The 17,894-nt window shown below is 62.5% G+C and overlaps 1 protein-coding gene across 5 annotated transcripts in view; it reads right to left on the bottom strand.

Moving 5' to 3' along the window:
• Positions 1–7,792: 7,792 nt before the first annotated feature.
• Positions 7,793–17,894, bottom strand: part of Slx9 (SLX9 ribosome biogenesis factor) — a 28,055-nt gene continuing 17,953 nt past the window's right edge. For 3 of the 5 annotated variants that reach the window (XM_042671701.1, XM_042671696.1, XM_042671700.1), the window contains exons 4-6: positions 14,489–14,636; positions 10,389–10,457; positions 8,866–9,131 (exon numbers count right to left, since the gene is read on the bottom strand). In XM_042671701.1, coding sequence (XP_042527635.1) covers positions 9,008–9,131; positions 10,389–10,457; positions 14,489–14,636 — 341 coding nt within the window. In that variant the 3' untranslated portion in view covers positions 8,866–9,007. Of the gene's footprint in view, positions 8,114–8,865; positions 9,132–10,388; positions 10,458–14,488; positions 14,637–17,894 lie in introns of those variants that run through there. The other 2 variants (XM_042671697.1, XM_042671698.1) reach the window with 2 other exon arrangements.

Genomic DNA, 17,894 nt, shown 5'->3' with positions numbered 1-17,894 from the left:
CACCAGCTGAGTGCCCACTGTGTGCATGTCACCACAGCACATCACCAGCCGAGTGCCCACTGTGTGCATGTCACCACTGCACATCACCAGCCGAGTGCCCACTGTGTGCTCATCAACATCGCACATCACCAGCCGAGTGCCCACTGTGTGCATGCCACAGCTTATGGCTGTGGAAACCTGGACCTTGTACCCTAGCTGCCATGGAGCTGGACTGGCAAGGGGGCAGAAGCCCACCCCTGACACGAGTCAGTCCCAAGAGATTACAACAAGCTCTGCGCAACCTTAACCCCAGTGGCTCCTGGCCAGGTGGGGGCGGGGTCCTCTCAGAGAACCCTACGTTGGGGCTGGGCAGGCATGGCTGAGTGAGGAAGGCTGTGCCCGGCCCCTTAGCGAGCTGTCTGAAGCCAGGTCCAAAGCTAGGATTACCCAATGTCCCCTAAGGCAGGGCCAAGCAGCTGGGAGGAATCCCTGCCCTCTCCCCTGAGGGGAGATGCCCCAGGGACCTCCAGGAGGAGCCTCTGCAGGACAGCAGTGCCAGGCCGTTCACACGGCTCGGGGAGAAAACACTACCACGGAGCCCAGCAAAGAAAATGCCTAGGGTAGCTGGGAAGCCCCAGTCCTTGTAGGAGACCCCCAAAGCCCACAGCCCTGTCCAGCAGTGTGCAGAAAATTAAAGCTACCACTCACACCGCCAGCAGGGAAGACAACAAAACATGTGCTTTCTCAACCAAGAAGGAATTCAGTAACATTGAACTTCTCTTGTTCATAAAAATGGCCTGCGGTGGTACCTTTTGTTCCTCTTCTGGCAGAGTATGCGTTGAAGGCAGGTGCCTACACCGTGCGTGGGGGACGGGAGCTCAGCGTATCTGTGGAGAGCTCACCGGCACGTGTGCACACTTACGTACGCAGTTGTGCACAGGCGCACACAGGCACACCTCGCGCTGGGCTGAGGATGGGGCACTGGCTGTCCAACCTTGGTGCTCAGTCTGGTCACTTTAGGCAGCTTTTTGGTAGAGGCTTCCCTGAGGACTGGAAAATCCTTACCCTGCACCGAGTGAGGCCGGGCATGCCGGAGAATCCTCGCACACAGGACCGCCCGGGGTGGACGAGCGGCCCTGGCTCAGCCCTGTCCAAGCCACCAGGCCACACCGCACTTCCCACGGCCCAGCTCAGCAGCTGTCATAAAGACGGTGACTCAGGGGGCGGCCTGACAGGCCCTGAGAGGCTGGGACAGCTTCTTTCCAGGCTTTGCCTTCGTTTTAGGGATTTTAGGAAAAAACAAAAAAAAAAACCCTCTAAACAACACCTTGGCTCCAACCAGCCCAGTTCTTGGAACAGAAAGAATGCCTCTAGGTCCCCCTCCCCTTAACAACTTAACCCACCTTCATTGTTCTGTGAAGGACTGACCGATTAAACAGCCAGTGATCTGGCTCAAACTGGCAACATCATGAACTTACCATAAACTCCGCCTTTTTCACATGCTTATGTTAAACTCCACTAAACTCCTCCTCTGTGTATGCTTACCATAAGTTCCGCCTTACCATTGAATTCGTGAGTCATTTAAACCAAAAGTGATAGGCTGGTTTAAACAGCCATTATGTGACGAAGTGTAACCTCACTGGCCACCTGCGTGTGGTCTGGTAGGACTGTGCAATCTTTTGGGTGTGTGGCAATCTCATTGGTCACCTGTGTGACCAGGCTTCACCTTGTGAATTTTGTCTTTGTGCGTGGGCCGCTCGGGGTCGCAGTACCAGCTCCCGAGCCTGCGCTGCGGCCCTGGCCGGTCAGTGTAGGAACCTTCTCAGTAAAGTTGCTCCTTTATTAACAACTTTGTTGCGGTGGGCTCTGTCACTACGGAGGACTGGGTGGACTTGCCTGCCTGAGTAGGGGTCTACCAACCACAGGGCCGACATGGGGCCCACAGTGGCTGCTTCGCAGATGGCTCTACCAGGCCTTGGTGAGTCTGCCCGGTGGTCTGGCTGCTGCATGCCCCTTTCCCAGGTGCTCTGGCCTGAACTTATTCCCTAGCTGGATGCAGCCCAGGGACTGAGGACCGAGTGTTTAGTAAAAGCCCTCAGGCTCCACAAAGGGTGCGGCCAGCCAGCAGGCCCCCAGAGGGCATCAGAGATGAAACCTTTGTTCTCCCTGGAGCTGACCTACAGGTCTCCCGTGGCATCTACAGCTGGGACCGGGTGGGCAGCCCGCAGAGCCTGCTCCACAGCTCAGCCCACAGGAGAGCCGGGGACAAGGGGGCCTGGCTGGCCGCTGCCCCGTGTCTTTGAACACTGTGCGGGCTGGACTGTGGCGGGATTTCAGCATGCAGCAGTGCAGGACGGAGGGCCCAGGTCACTGGTGCACAGTGAGGTCAGCGCCTCCCGGTGGTTCACTGACGGGAGGGAGGCCCACTGCACCTCCAGCCTAAGCCTGGTGGTGCAGGATTTGTCGCAGGCAGCTCACAGCAGACTCCTCTGCGGCTGTGGGCCCTGGGTGGACGGCACGCAGGCTGATTTGCAGTCCAGATGGAGTTCGGGTCCATACTTGGAGGAAAGGGCCCAGGCGGGGGCTCCCCGACCACCAGCCTCCTGCTTTCATCCTCAAATTCTCATCAGGCTCCCCAGCCACGGGGCCAGACGTCCTGCCCAACCGGCCAGCCAGGCTTCCAGTGTCTACACAGGCAGGCTCAGCACTGGCTGGGAGAGAACACTGAACGAGTAGAAGGGCTGGGAGGCGGGCAGAGGGCACTCGCTGGGGTGGGGAAGGGCTGGGAGGCGGGCAGAGGGCACTCGCTGGGGTGGGGAAGGGCTGGGAGGCGGGCAGAGGGCGCTCACTGGGGTGGGGAAGGGCTGGGAGGCGGGCAGAGGGCACTCGCTGGGGTGGGGAAGGGCTGGGAGGCGGGCAGAGGGCACTCGCTGGGGTGAGGAAGGGCTGGGAGGCGGGCAGAGGGCGCTCACTGGGGTGAGGAAGGGCTGGGAGGTGGGCAGAGGGCACTCGCTGGGGTGGGGAAGGGCTGGGAGGTGGGCAGAGGGCACTCGCTGGAGTGGGGAAGGGCTGGGAGGCGGGCAGAGGGCGCTCACTGGGGTGAGGAAGGGCTGGGAGGTGGGCAGAGGGCACTCGCTGGGGTGGGGAAGGGCTGGGAGGTGGGCAGAGGGCACTCGCTGGGGTGGGGAAGGGCTGGGAGGTGGGCAGAGGGCACTCGCTGGGGTGAGGAAGGGCTGGGAGGTGGGCAGAGGGCACTCGCTGGGGTGGGGAAGGGCTGGGAGGTGGGCAGAGGGCACTCGCTGGGGTGGGGAAGGGCTGGGAGGTGGGCAGAGGGCGCTCACTGGGGTGGGGAAGGGCTGGGAGGTGGGCAGAGGGCACTCGCTGGGGTGGGGAAGGGCTGGGAGGTGGGCAGAGGGCGCTCACTGGGGTGGGGAAGGGCTGGGAGGTGGGCAGAGGGCACTCGCTGGGGTGGGGAAGGGCTGGGAGGTGGGCAGAGGGCACTCGCTGGGGTGGGGAAGGGCTGGGAGGTGGGCAGAGGGCACTCGCTGGGGTGAGGAAGGGCTGGGAGGTGGGCAGAGGGCACTCGCTGGGGTGAGGAAGGGCTGGGAGGTGGGCAGAGGGCACTCGCTGGGGTGGGGAAGGGCTGGGAGGTGGGCAGAGGGCACTCGCTGGGGTGGGGAAGGGCTGGGAGGCGGGCAGAGGGCACTCGCTGGGGTGGGGAAGGGCTGGGATGTAGGTAGGAGAGGGCACTCGCTGGGGTGGGGAAGGGCTGGGAGGTGGGCAGAGGGCACTCGCTGGGGTGGGGAAGGGCTGGGAGACGGGCAGAGGGCACTCGCTGCGGTGAGGAAGGGCTGGGAGGTGGGCAGAGGGCACTCGCTGGGGTGGGGAAGGGCTGGGAGGCGGGCAGAGGGCACTCGCTGGGGTGAGGAAGGGCTGGGAGGTGGGCAGAGGGCACTCGCTGGGGTGAGGAAGGGCTGGGAGGTGGGCAGAGGGCACTCGCTGGGGTGAGGAAGGGCTGGGAGGTGGGCAGAGGGCACTCGCTGGGGTGAGGAAGGGCTGGGAGGTGGGCAGAGGGCACTCGCTGGGGTGGGGAAGGGCTGGGAGGTGGGCAGAGGGCACTCGCTGGGGTGGGGAAGGGCTGGGAGGCGGGCAGAGGGCACTCGCTGGGGTGAGGAAGGGCTGGGAGGTGGGCAGAGGGCACTCGCTGGGGTGAGGAAGGGCTGGGAGGCGGGCAGAGGGCACTCGCTGGGGTGGGGAAGGGCTGGGATGTAGGTAGGAGAGGGCACTCGCTGGGGTGGGGAAGGGCTGGGAGGCGGGCAGAGGGCACTCGCTGGGGTGGGGATGGGCACCGGGCAGGCCTGCGGGACAAGCAGTCGTAGTATCTGCATTATTGGGAAGAAACAAGTTTGGAAAACAAGGGCTCACTTTCTGAGTAATGTTCTATCAAAAATTTAAAATTTTCATTCCCCCAAAAGGTGGAATGAAGGCTTTAAAATCGTTACTCTTCTGTGGTTAAGTCTAAATCAGTACTAGGGTGTAATTATCATTTCAACTTACATCACCTTAGTTTCTTTGGAAGAAGAAAATGCAGTGAGTTTAAAATAAGGTATAGGATCTTGGTCAGGAGCCAGGGTCTCGGGCCTTAAGGGCCGGGCTTCAAAGGAAATGGCGGGGTTCCAGCCCCCACTATCTCCAGCAGCCAGCCGGCTCCCCGACATCCTGGAAGCACAGGCTGATAGCGGCCCTGGAGCCGGGACACAGGGCTGGGCCTTCCTTGCCCACAGCCACGGGCAGACCAGGCCTGAGAGGCCCCAGCACCTCCCGCTTCAGAGCAATGCTATCACCGTGTGAGAAACATTCCAGAAGCAACACACCGGGTGTTTGCTCAACACTTGGCTTGTGGACGGCTCTGGGGACGGTCCCACGCTCCAACTCAGCGGGGCACACACGGCGACACACGAAGCCAGCACCACCCCTCTGCGTGGCCTGCCCGGGACAGCTGGGGACCGGTCCACTCGGCACCCACAGGCAGCCGGGGTGCGCTCCTGCCCGGCCACCCGTTCCCGCCCAGGGGACTCCTAAGCAGATGGAGGCGGTGCCGGGGCCGCGCCCGCCTGGTTCATGACTCTGCAGCCACTCAGGCATGTGCCACGGTGCACGCTGGGCGCCTGCAGAGACCTCGGTGCTCAGAAACCGTCCAGCGGGCCGAGAAGCACGCAATGGCACAGACCCACCGGCACCCAGAATGCCAGCATGGGCGCTGCAGAATGCCGAAGGAAAGGACCCCAGGGCCAGCCCTGAGAGAGGGCGGCCCTGGCCTGTCCATAGCTGTGCTTAGCCCTCACCCCAAGCTCTACCTCCCAGCCTCAGCTCCTGATCGCAGCCTCCCTCCCAGGGCCTCCACCTCTGCCCCTGCTGTGCACATGCCCTCAGCCTCCCTCCCCGGGCCTCCACCTCTGTCTCTGCCATGCACACGTCCTCAGCCTCCCTCCCCGGGCCTCCACCTCTGCCTCTGCTGTGCACACGTCCTCAGCCTCCCTCCCCAGGCCTCCACCTCTGCCCCTGCTGTGCACACGTCCTCAGCCTCCCTCCCCGGGCCTCCACCTCTGCCCCTGCTGTGCACACGTCCTCAGCCTCCCTCCCCGGGCCTCCACCTCTGCCGTGCACACGCCCTCAGCCTCCCTCCCCGGGCCTCCACCTCTGCCTCTGCCATGCACACGTCCTCAGCCTCCCTCCCCGGGCCTCCACCTCTACCTCTGCCGTGCACACGCCCTCAGCCTCCCTCCCCGGGCCTCCACCTCTGCCCCTGCTGTGCACACGCCCTCAGCCTCCCTTCCCGGGCCTCCACCTCTGCCCCTGCTGTGCACACGCCCTCAGCCTCCCTCCCCGGGCCTCCACCTCTGCCTCTGCCGTGCACACGTCCTCAGCCTCCCTCCCTGGGCCTCCACCTCCCCTGTGGACATGTCCTGTGTCCCTGTCATCTCCGCCACCCGCCCCCAACAGAGCTCAATTGACCACACATGCACCCTCTAATCACCAGGAGGAAAGGAGTCTGAAACTGTCCCAAATGCCCAGACCAGATGTCTACTAAGGGCTGAGGAAAAGTCTGGGATGGAGACTCTGAGGATGTGTTTGGGATCAGGCAGTGCCAGGTGTAGCCTGTGCCTGTAGACCCAGCGCTCGGCTCACAACACAAACATTAGAAAATGGGGTCCCCTGGAGCAGGGCACCCACACCCACTGCCTGGTGCCCTGTAGGAGACAGGGCACCCTGGTGGCCGCAGAGCCAGGGAGAGAAGCCACGTGGCCACACCCAGGGCGTGGGGCGCAGAGGGAGGGCTGGCCCCCACTGTGCCCACATGTTCAGCGCTCACCTCTGGGTGGTGACAGGAAGAAACCCCGGGTTCTGACGGCACCCCCATGGCCCATCCCCTGCACACAGGTGGGCAAAGCAGGCGCTTGGCTGCATTCCTCGCACACGTGTGCGCACACACGCACACACGCAGGGCCAATGCAGTCCTGGGGCCAGCCACACAGCTCCACAGAACTGCCACGCCGGCAGAGCCCACGTAGGGAAGGCCCCAGCGGGCCAAAGCGCTCTCGGGCTGCCAAGGGGGGCTCCTGCCTCTGTGATAAATCGTCCGTGAGGACGAACGAAGGAGAAAAGGAAGCGAGCTTTCAGTCCGTGGCTGCTGTGGGGCGGCAGGGGCGCCCAGTCAGGAGCCCGCGGGGAGGGGAAGGCCAGACCTAACCCCCCTCCACTACACCCCTGAAGGCACACCAGCGGCTCACACCTGCAATCCCAACCACGCAGAGGATCATGGTTCAAAGCCAGCCCGGGCCGGAAAGTCCACGAGACTTATCTCCAATTAACCACTGGAAAAATGGAAGTGGTGCTGTGGCTCAAAGTGGCTAAAAACGCCCCTCAGGGCCAGAGCCCAGGCCAGAGTTCAAGCCCCACAACTGACCAAAAACAAGGTTCACCGTCCCTCTACACTGAGGGCTGGGAACCTGGCCCTGGGAGGTGCTGCAGGCCTTGCTGTGGGGCAGCCATCCCCCCCCCCCCCCCCCCGTCCTCCTCATCCCCCCCCACATCGTTCCCCCGGGAGGTGCTGCAGGCCTCGCTGTGGGGCAGCCATCCCCACCCTGTCCTCCTCATCCCCCTCCCCCCCTGTCGTTCCCCTGGGAGGTGCTGCAGGCCTTGCTGTGGGGCAGCCATCCCCACCCTGTCCTCCTCATCCCCCCCCCCCGCCCCCCCCCCCCCCCCCCCCCCGTCGTCGTTCCCCTGGGAGGTGCTGCAGGCCTCGCTGTGGGGCAGCCATCCCCCCCCCCCCCCCCGTCCTCCTCATCCCCCCCCCACATCGTTCCCCCGGGAGGTGCTGCAGGCCTCGCTGTGGGGCAGCCATCCCCACCCTGTCCTCATCCCCCCCCCCCCCCCCCCCCCCCCGGTCGTTCCCCCGGGAGGTGCTGCAGGCCTCGCTGTGGGGCAGCCATCCCCACCCTGTTCTCCTCATCCCCCTCCCCATTCTCGTTCCCCCGGGAGGTGCTGCAGGCAGCCGTCCCCCCCTTCCCGTCCCCAGGCACGTGCCCCTGCTGGAGATGCACAAGGGCTGTGCGTTCTCCCCTGAACCCTACATGCAGGGGACACCTGTGCTTAATGCTGCGTGCCGCCACCCAGCACAGGACACTGCCTCCCCTCCACGGGCAGGCGGCCCTGCTGCGCTCCAGGGGGCTTTTGTCTGCTGTGTAACCTTTCGACCAGAACACCGACTAGGCTCCAGAGCCTAAGCAGCATGAAAACCGGCACACTGCAGCACTTTCCCGCTTGTTTATTGCCAAGTCATTCATGTTATCCTACAAAGACCAGAAAACACACAAAATCCACAGTGGTCCACTCGGATCTGCTACCAGTTCGCTCGCCTCCCCCACCGGCCTGCACACAACCAGCACATCCCAAGCGGCCCTGGGCTCTGCAGAGGAGCATGCAGTGGTCATCGCCATCTGCCTCCGGCTTCCGGACAGGCTGTGTCCCACTTACACGTGGGTTTGTCAGGAACTCCAGAGGACGGCTGCTCTATCCACAAGGGGCTAAGTGTGTAGAGATCGAGTCTGCGTGTGTCTGCGCCGTGTCTCCTCTGTGAGGGTGAATCACACACGCTGGACATGGAGTTGGGCGGCTGACACAGTGCCCAGGAAGGAGGCCACACTGCCCTCCCAAGGTCCTTGTGGGAGGCCCTGGACCGCCCTCACCCCACCCACAGCTGCTCCCTTCTCTGGCCCCTGCGCAGCACAGGGACGGGTGAGCCCGGGGGCTGGGGGCGCTGCTCCTCACCCCCCACACCCTGATTATGGAGCCTAATGGCCAATCTCCCATCTCCAAACCCGTGTCTAATACCTAGATGAGCCAAGCGGCTCCAGGCCAGGCCTGCTCTGTATCTCATTGCAGGCTGGAAGCCCTCAAGGGGTGGTGGCTGGCCGAGGGCAGCCATGACGGAGGCTCGGGGGAGCTGGGTGGAGAGGGGACCAGGAGGGGAAGGAGCAGGGGCCACGCAGGGACCCGGATGAGGACGGCCAAGGCTGGAGCAGTCACACAGCGGCCCAGCCCGGGAGCACTTCCTGCAGGCAGGGCGGCGAGCAGGACTCCCTTCCCAACATGGCTGGGGGCCTCATGGAGGTCTTGGGAGGGTGCTGCTGCTGCGCAGGCCAGTGGGGATTGACGGGCACCAGTTTTGCGGGTGCACTCCCCAATCTACCAGGTCAACCACCACCTGCTCTCTCTACCTTGGGTGTCTAGCCTAGGGGATGAGCCCCCACCCCAGGGTGAGCTCAAGGAGGAGAAGACCAGGGTGGCTCTGAAGCAGAAGCAAACCATGGGAAGGTCCTGGGGTCACAGGGGACGGGTCCATAAGGCACTTTATTACCAAGAGGCTCTGTGCTGGATAGGGGGTGTTCACCAGGCTCAAAGAACAATCCAGAGGATATGGCCCCTCTCAGGGTCCCTTGGGGCTCATGGCGTACACATCACCTGGTCAGAACCGGCTACCACCTTCCAGATGCATCTGCTGAGCTAGCTGCTGCCCGATGGCCAGCAGGGGGCTGGCTCTATAGGCCGGGCTGGCCAGAAGCTCCTGAAACCGGATCCTTTCTTCTTCGCTGAAAGAGGGAGGCCAGAGGTCAGCAGATGGGGAGGACCCGGCACTGAGGCCGGCAGTCAGCGACCCCATGCCCAGGTACCTTACACCGGAGTGACAACACGGTCTGGTACCACCACGGGACTCGGGCCACAGAGGAGGCTGACAAGGGCCGCTGCCTAGCTGAGGACGGGGACCAGTGGCCACACGTGCCGCGGGCACTGGGCCTTACGTAACGGGCACTTTCCCCGCAGTGAGGCCACATAGACGAGACAGGAGAGTGTGCGCAGGAGCCAGGCTGACAGGAAGCACAGCGCTCCGGGCTCCAGCCAGTGCCGCCCTCGGGCTCAAGGGACCCAGAGAGGCCCCGCAGACAACAGACGCCAGGGGTGAAGGCGACCGGGGCGGGCGGGGAACCGCGGCCGGCTGCAAAGGCCCTGGGGTGAGCCTTGACCCCGCCCGGCCTCGGAAGTCCTGACCACACTGCTCCTCTCGGCTGCCATGAGGCAGGCTGGGGTCTCGGTCTCACTCGCAGCCCTGCTGGCCACCTCCTCTGGGGTGGGGCCGGCCCTGCTCTCAGAGACAGTGAGAGGAAGCCCTGTCACAGCCACAGTCCTGGGGAGCACTGGCCTCCTGAGGAACAGCAGCTCTAACTCCTCTCTTGAAAGAGGACCGGAAGAGCGACCACCTCTAGAGCCCAAATGTAAGACCAGGGCTTAGGTACAGAGCCTCAGGAAGCCCTGGCATCCCTGCAGGAGGTGGGAGGCTGGGGCACCGGAGGCAGGGGAGCGCGGGGAGGCTGGGGAGTGCAGGGAGGCTGGGGAGCCCGGGGAGGCTGGGGCACAGGAGGCAGGGGAGCCCGGGGAGGCTGGGGCACAGGAGGCTGGGGAGCCCGGGGAGGCTGGGGCACAGGAGGCAGGGGAGCCCAGGGAGGCTGGGGCACAGGAGGCAGGGGAGCCCAGGGAGGCTGGGGCACAGGAGGCGGGGGAGCCCAGGGAGGCTGGGGCACAGGAGGCTGGGGAGCCCAGGGAGGCTGGGGCAGGGAGGCTGGGGCGGGGAGGCTGGGGCACAGGAGGCAGGGGAGTGCGGGGAGGCTGGGGCACAGGAGGCAGGGGAGCCCGGGGAGGCTGGGGCGGGGAGACAGGGGAGCCCGGGGAGGCTGGGGCACAGGAGGCTGGGGAGCCCGGGGAGGCTGGGGCGGGGAGGCTGGGGCACCGGAGGCGGGGAGCGCAGGGAGGCTGGGGCGGCAGACAGAACATTGGGGTCAGGGTACACTCACAGCAGTCTCTGTCTCTGGGCTGCACTCATGCGGCTGAGCTCTGCTGGCCTAGGCTTGCGGGCCTCCCTGCTGAGGACGAGAGGCCAAGTCAGCTGGACACCCCACTTCATCCGAAAACCCAACAGCGGGTGTGGCTCTCCCGTGGGGACCCCAGCACAAGTCAGGACTGTGCGGCGCCCAGGCTGTGGAGGCTGAGCTGGGCACCTGCACAGCACGGTGTCTGGAGAGAGGATGAGGAGCCTCAGGAAGGGGGCGTCTCCCAGCCCCTCCCCCGCCGGAGGGACAAGCTGCTGCGGACCCGGCGCCCAGCGGCCAGGGAGAGCGGACCTGCCAGGCCCATTCCCCCGCGGAGCACACGGTGCCACTGCCCCGGCCGCACCAGGGGCACCTCCAGTCCTTGCTTCCGTACGGACAGCACCTGCTGTGCTGTGTGACCCCGAGATCCCAGAGCCCCCGGATCACACGGAGGGACCTGCCAGGCGGGGCCCCGCCTGGCCGCCAGACCGGGTGTGTGTCTCCATGACTCCCTGGGGCTTCCGCACTGCCTGGCTGGGCACTGAGTGCCAGGCAGCAGTCTCTGGGCTTGTCAGGGGACTGCAGCCAGGGGTGGAAAGTCGCCCGCCTGGCCTCGGAGCACAGAGGGAAGAGTTAGCTCTCCCGCTCCCCTCCTGGAGAGCAGCTGGCCCCACGAGAGAGCCTTCCACAGCCCCACCAAACCCGGGGCCAACACCTCTGCTGAAGCTCCAAGAGGCCTCATCCCTTCCCCGGCCCTTACGCTGCGAGTGAGACACGTCTTCTCAGACAGCGCTACGGTGGATTGCTGCCCACGGGGGGCCTGGTGGCCTGGGAAAGCCCCCCCCCACCTCAGCCTGCCTGGCCCATGCCCACTGCCTTCAGAAACCCAGAGACCACCACCGAGCGACCCCCGGGCCACACAGACTGTCGCCCAGGGTCGCTCTCTGGGTGGAGGCCTCTGGGTGGGGTGTCGCGTGCTGAAGGCCCAGCGTGGGCTGGGTGGGGGCTTCACATCCCATCCACTGGAAGCAGTCACAGCCCACTGGGCAGGGGGCCGTCCACTACCCAGAGAACCAAACCTCCCACTGGCCACCACAGGATGGAGCCCAGGGACGGTGTCGGGGACACCGTGGGTGGCCGTGGAGGCTCTGTGGACACATGCTGGTCAGCTCAGACCTTGGGCTTCCGGTCCCTGGCCCCGCCTCGGGCCTGGAGAGGGCAAGCTGAGTGGTGGGCCGGACCGCAGGCCGTGCACGCCACGGCACTGGAGCCGGAGACACCGGTGAAGAAATACGTTGTGAACATGTGTGAAGCTGACAAGGAACCTTCCAGGTGAATAAGGACGCTAAAAACCCCAGAACCAGGTAAGCGGAGTCTCAGGCGCCCTCTGGCGGCCCTCCTGCCCTGAGAAGCGTGCAGGCCCCGGGGAAGGGCAGCCCCAGGCGGACGCACCTGGGCTTCGTCCACAGGGACCCGGCCTGGGGACGGGCAGCATGGAGTGTAGAGCGAGGGCAGAGCCCCCGGCTGCGTGGGCAGCCCTGCCCAGACCCCGCACACGGCCCGTGTCCCCTTCCTCCCAGATTTTAACCCGTGCCCTCTGCGTACAAACAGCAGACAAGCCCTTCAAGAGAGCTGTCAGGAGGCGCTCAGAGTGGCCAAGGGCCGCACCTGCATTGACGCCACGCGGCCCGAGCGCTGCGTGACACCAGCAGCCCCAGGGGACCAGTGCCCAGCTCCGGACACTGCTGTCCGGGCAAGCCAGGGCTCCCCTGAGAAAGAGCCGCTTCCAGGACTGGCCAGGAGCTTCCCAAGGTGAGCCCAGAGCACCTGCCGCCTGCAAAGTGAGAGGAGGCCGCTCTTCAGAGCCACCCAGCAGCAACACAAGCAGCTGCCAGCGGCCCAGGCGGGACAGCTTCACCAGCAAAATAAAGTAATGCTGGATGACAGCCCAAAGCATCTTTAAATAAACGTCACGACTCCCGAGGCTTAAATGAACCACTGTAAATAAACAGAGCTCCCGCTCCAGCGGGATCCCACAGCACCTCTGCAGTGAGGTGGGTGGGTGGGTCTGTCTGAGAAAGGGCGGCCTGGCTCCCTCCCCTAGGGGTGGGCCTGCAGGGCCCCTTCCTTCCAGACAGCATGGAGGCCAGGGACGTTCCAGAGAGCAGTGACCACGTCTCCACTCGGTGTAGGGCAGCCTCCAGAGTGCAAGCTGGCCAGCGGCATGTGTGTGCCTGGTACAGTGTCGTGAAAATGGAGCCCGGTCCCTGTGACATTCCTCCTGCAAGCTCTGCATCCTCCAAAAGACATCCTGAACCCGCGTCTGTGGAGGGGCGGCTGCATAGGTGCAGGACTCGGGCAGGGCCCGGTGGCTGGTGAATGGAATCCTGGGAAAGTCTCCAAAATACTATCTCAAAGCAAGCTGTGTGTACCCGTGATGCCAGCAGCATGTACTACGCAGTACAGGAGGACCGCAGTCCAAAACTGGCCGGGCAAAAGCATGAGACCCTATCTGGAGAACAAAACAGTAAAACGGACTGAACATGTGGGTAAGGCAACAGAGCGTGTGTCTAGCCACCAGTAGACCTTGAGCTCAAATCCTAGTACTGCCAAAAAAAAAAAAAAAATAAGCAGCTAGATTCAGAAAAGTACTGAGATGGTGGTGGTTCAAAGCCAGCCTGAGCAAAAGGCTTCCAAGACCCTATCCCAATTGATAAAAGCTGGATCCTGTGGTCCACACCTGCCACCTCAGCCACAAGGAGAGCATACGGGATCCAGAATGTTCTGAGCATACAGTAAGACCTTATCCAAGTCAGAACGGCCTGCAGGTGTGTCTTGAGTGGTACAGCACCTGGCTAGCAAGCGTGAGGCTCACAGTTCAAACCCAATACTGCCAAAACAAAGTTAAACACAACTGAAACAGAACACGGAGGAAAGTGTAAGCAACTCCAGGGAGCGGGCTTGGGGAGACGGGAGCAGGGTTACGTGCCTGGGAGGAGCTCAGAGAGGAGCTGGGTGAGGCCTGGAGTCCGGGGGCTCCGAGGGGGTCCTAGGTCGGGGGGACACTAGGAAACTGAAGAACTGTGACGTGTGGGCTTTCATTGGTGTGGCTTTCGATCTGTGATTGCTTACGGATGGGCACTGTCCCCTAGCGGTGCAGACGTACCACACTAATGTACCACATTTCTGCCACTTTCCAGTAAATCTAAACCTGCTCTCTCGTGACATGTACCAGACAGCTGTCCAGAGAGGCCACACTGTGGCTCGGGCGTCCTGAGGCTTTGGGGACACTGAGGCCTTGGGGGTCGGTGGAGCCCTTCCACCCAGGAACCAAAACCCCAGCGCAGCCCCGGCCGCCTGGACGCCGGCACATTCCTCTGTTTGTGCAGCTCCCTCCCTCCTGGGCACCCTGAGCACATTTTTCAGATGAGAAACTGAAAGGAGGGAAAGGACCCTTGACCGGGTCACATTTTTGTCCAAGAACCAGGCGCGGAGTGTGTGCGCTGGCTCTGCCTGCCGAGGTCTGACCAGCGGCGGCCATCGGCTCTGCAGTGCCAGCCCATGAAGGCGGGGGGCTCGGCCTCGGCCCCCGCTTTCTTCTCAGTTGGAGAGGCAGTGGGAGAACCAATTTAAAATTAGAAATGACAGGAATACACGGGGCAGGTCCGGCAGCGCTGACAGAGCGCAGGCCGGGTGCTTCAGCACGGGCCGGCCCAGACCCACGAGCCACCCCACAACAGCGGGCTCCACTGAGTCCCGACACGGCCCCGCGGGACTCAGCTCTGCTGGGAGCCGGGGGGGAAGGCAAGGGCTGAAAGAACAGGTGCAGGCCCGGCAAAGGCCCTGGGGACAGGATCAAAGCCCGGCGAAGGCACGGCAGTGGGGCCGGTCCAAGGCAAAGCCAACGGAAGAGGGAGACGGGGAGCTTCCCCGGCCAGCACACGCTCCTGCCAGCAGGGCTCCCGTGGCACACAGGCCACCGCGCTGGCTGCGGACTCCCGCAGGCCCTGCTCCCCCCCCCACCGTCCTTCCAGACCCAGGTCTGAGCGCGACTCTGGGAGAGCTGGACTGCGCCCGACACTCACCTTCCGGTTGGTCGCCGGCCGCCAGCCTCCAGTTCCTGCAGCTCAGGCAGGGCATCCCTCAGGGGGTGCAGGTCCCCCACGACCACCGTGGCCCTGCGTTTCCGCTCTTCTCTCAGCTTCTTCTCAGCCAACTTTATGGCTTCAATTTCTAAGGCAGATGAGACAGGTCAGAGACAGAAGCAAATGCCAAGTCCCAGATACATGACCCTGAGGCCGCAGGCCAGCAGCGACAGCTGATGGAGGAGGCGTGGACCTGGTGCCACAGGCCCGGCCAGCCCCCCTCCTCCCCACAGCTCCGCTGTCACCTGCGCTCCGCCCCGGGAGACCTGGGGGTGGGCGGCTGGCTCCAGTTCTTTTCTGTCCTTAATCACAGAGGCATGCTTTAATTACAGGCTGACACTGCGATGGAGCTGCGGCTCCCAGGAAGCTTCCGGCTCCAGGGGCCGGCTCGGCAGCTCAAGGGGGTCCTGGCTCACACGGCGTGTCACGCACTGGACACCAGTCTCGGTCCCCACCAATCAGACCACAGGGCACCTCCACGGGACTACTGACGTGGGAGAGTAGACGGCCACCGGGCAGAGTGGGTGGCGGGTCACACAGTCCAGGGGCGGGGGCTGGGCTTTCAGAGGGGGAAGCCACGGCTTCCATAATGGAGAAGGGACTGCAGGGCATGGCCACAGCCCTGGGTCCATTTCCACCCAAGAAAGTACTGACTCAGACTGGGAATTCAGTGTCAAACACTGTGAGGCTCATGGTGAGCGAACAGCACCTTGCTCTTCCAGGTCCTCAGAGCAGGGCAAAGCCCTGGGTCTCCCATGAGCAGCCCTGGGCAGAGCCAACACCGCCACAGGAGGGCGCCTCTGAGCCCAGTGCCCGCCCAGGCACCACCGGGCCTCCCAGGTGGCTATAACCAACCTCTCGAGCCACATCGGCCCACCCTGGGGAGGCCTCCCGAGAACAGAGAGCTCGCTTCCACCCACCCGGGTCGGCCCTGCCTGGACCGTGACAATTGACTAGCACTTCTTCATCTCCCCAAAGAGCAAGAGCGCTCGAGGGTGGGGAGGTGGGCTGGAGGCCCGAGGCCAGCTTCCTCACAGGCAAGAGGCAGGACACAGGAGGGGCAGGGGGAAGGAAGCCTGTCCCCGGACGTGACACAGGTGCGATAATCCCGCTGTGCCACAGGTTACAGCCCTTCAAGTACGCATCCCATTTCCTAGCAATTCTCAGCCCCTGGTTATGAACTCAAGCGTAATCTCAGGACGCTCCACCGGCCACTCAGTGCTCAGAAACTCAGAGAAGAAACAGGCCTGGGTCGGGGTGGGTGGGTGGCCCACCGCCACGTCTGAGTGGCCCCAGAGGAAGCAGGGGTTTACCTATTCCCAGTGGATCCTGTATTGCAACAGAATTCTAAACCAAACCTGAGACTAATTCTAAATCAATCAATCACAAGCACGCGCGCACGCAGGCACGTGCATACACACACATCATTTTTTTAAATCAATGCTTAAGAATGGCTAAAAACGCCAGGCATTGGTAGCTCACGCCTGTAATCCTAGCTATTCAGGAGGCCGAGATCTGAGGATTGGGGTTCAAAGCCAGCCTGGGCAGGTAAGTCCATGTGACTCATCTCCAATGAAAACCAGAAGTGGTGCTGTGGCTCAAGTGGTAGCGCACTCGCCTTGAGCTGAAGAGCTGAGGGACAGCGCCCAGGCCCAGAGTTCAAGACCCAAGACCAAAAAGAATGGCTAAAATCAAGCTCATACCTGTAATCCTAGCTACTCAGGAGTCTGAGATCTGAGGATCAGCAGTAAAGTCCATGAGACTCTTCAATTAGCCAGTAAAAAACCAGAAGTGGCGCTGTGGTAGTGCCAACCTTGGGAGAAAAACTAAAGGACAGTACCCAAGTCCTGAGTTCAAGTCCTGGTACTGACAGAAAAAGTCTAAACAGCCAGGTGTAATGCCAGGTGAGAGGAAGAAATGGCAGAACTGAGACCACAGGCTAGCCCGGCCACCTCATCAAGCCGATGCCACGGCGTATGCTGCCATCACAGCTACAGGAGACAGGAAGGATCACAGGGACTGCCCCAGCAGAAAGTCCTCAGGACCCCATCCCAACCAACAAGCCAGAATGTTTATTCAAGCCTGTAATCCCAGTTAAGTGGGGGACATACACGGAAGGACCACAGTCCCAGGCTAGACCAAGGAAAAAGCAAGAAAGAGATGGGGATGTGGTCGAGAGACAGAGCCTACCCAGCAAGTGTCAGGCTTGGAGCTGAAATCCCAATGCCACCGCCAACCAGAAAAGGCAGAACGTTCCCTGGCTTGCCAGCAGCTGCAGGCGGCTCACACCTCTGATCCCAGGTTCTCGGGAGGCGGGGAGCTAAGGGTCACAGTTCACAATCAGACTGGGCAGGCAAGGCCGTGAGGATCTTATCTCCACTTAAACACCAGAAAACTGGAAGTGGCACTGTGGCTCAGGTGGAAGAGTGCTAGCCTTGAGCAAAAGAGCTCAGGGACAGCGCCCAGGCCCAGAGTTCAAGCCCCAGGACCGACTAAAAATAAACAGAGCTCTCAGCCAAACCAATGAATCACAAAGAAAATTGTGAAGAACCAAAATAAGACAGCAGAGGAGTTAGAGGAAAGCGGCAGCAGACCTGTGGCTGCCCCTCCCCCCACAACACCTGAAGATTAATTACGTTTGAAGCAGTGCCCAGGCCCAGACAGCACAGCCCTTTCGGAATCAAGGAAAAGAGAATGCTAACTGAAATACAACCTCTGGGTGCTACTGCACACCGGCAGCGTCCACGTTTGGCCATGCCAATGGAGGGACTAGGCAGCAGCAGGGGCACTACATGCCATCCTCAAACACTGGGTAGGGAAGCCAGTGAGTCTGTGTGAATTTCAAGGACCAGCATCTTGGGCGCACATACCCAGGGGCAGAAGGACTGTGCCCAGATAGAGCTGGGCACTGAGGAGGTAGCGGACAGGCCCAGAGCACACAGGAACACTGAGGTCCTAGTAGTCAAAGAAACAATTAGATCTACGTAAGATCTAACAGCAATATCACAAGATGCACAAGTATTATTTACAGATCAGCTGTTCTGAATATACAAGAGAGCTGGAAACCATGTAGACCAAAATACCAACAGGTTTGTCCAGAAGAAACCCTTCCAGGCTCAAAACAACACCAATGCTGAAATGAAAAAACTCAACTAAAATAAAGCTGGGTGTCAAAGACTCACACTGTCATATTACACAGCAGGCTGAGAGCAGAGAGTCCAGCTCAAGCCGCCCTGGCAGGACAGCCTGGGGACTCACCCCAATCCACCAGCAAGAGCCAGAAATGGAGCTGTTGAACCCTAGCGAGAGCTAGGGACAGTGCCCGGGCCCTGAGTTCTAGCCCCGA

This window comes from Dipodomys spectabilis, unplaced genomic scaffold (genome assembly GCF_019054845.1).
Source record: "Dipodomys spectabilis isolate Male_0828 unplaced genomic scaffold, ASM1905484v1 ptg000652l, whole genome shotgun sequence".
Lineage (NCBI taxonomy): Eukaryota > Metazoa > Chordata > Mammalia > Rodentia > Heteromyidae > Dipodomys > Dipodomys spectabilis.
This window is presented reverse-complemented; position numbering and strand designations above follow the sequence as displayed.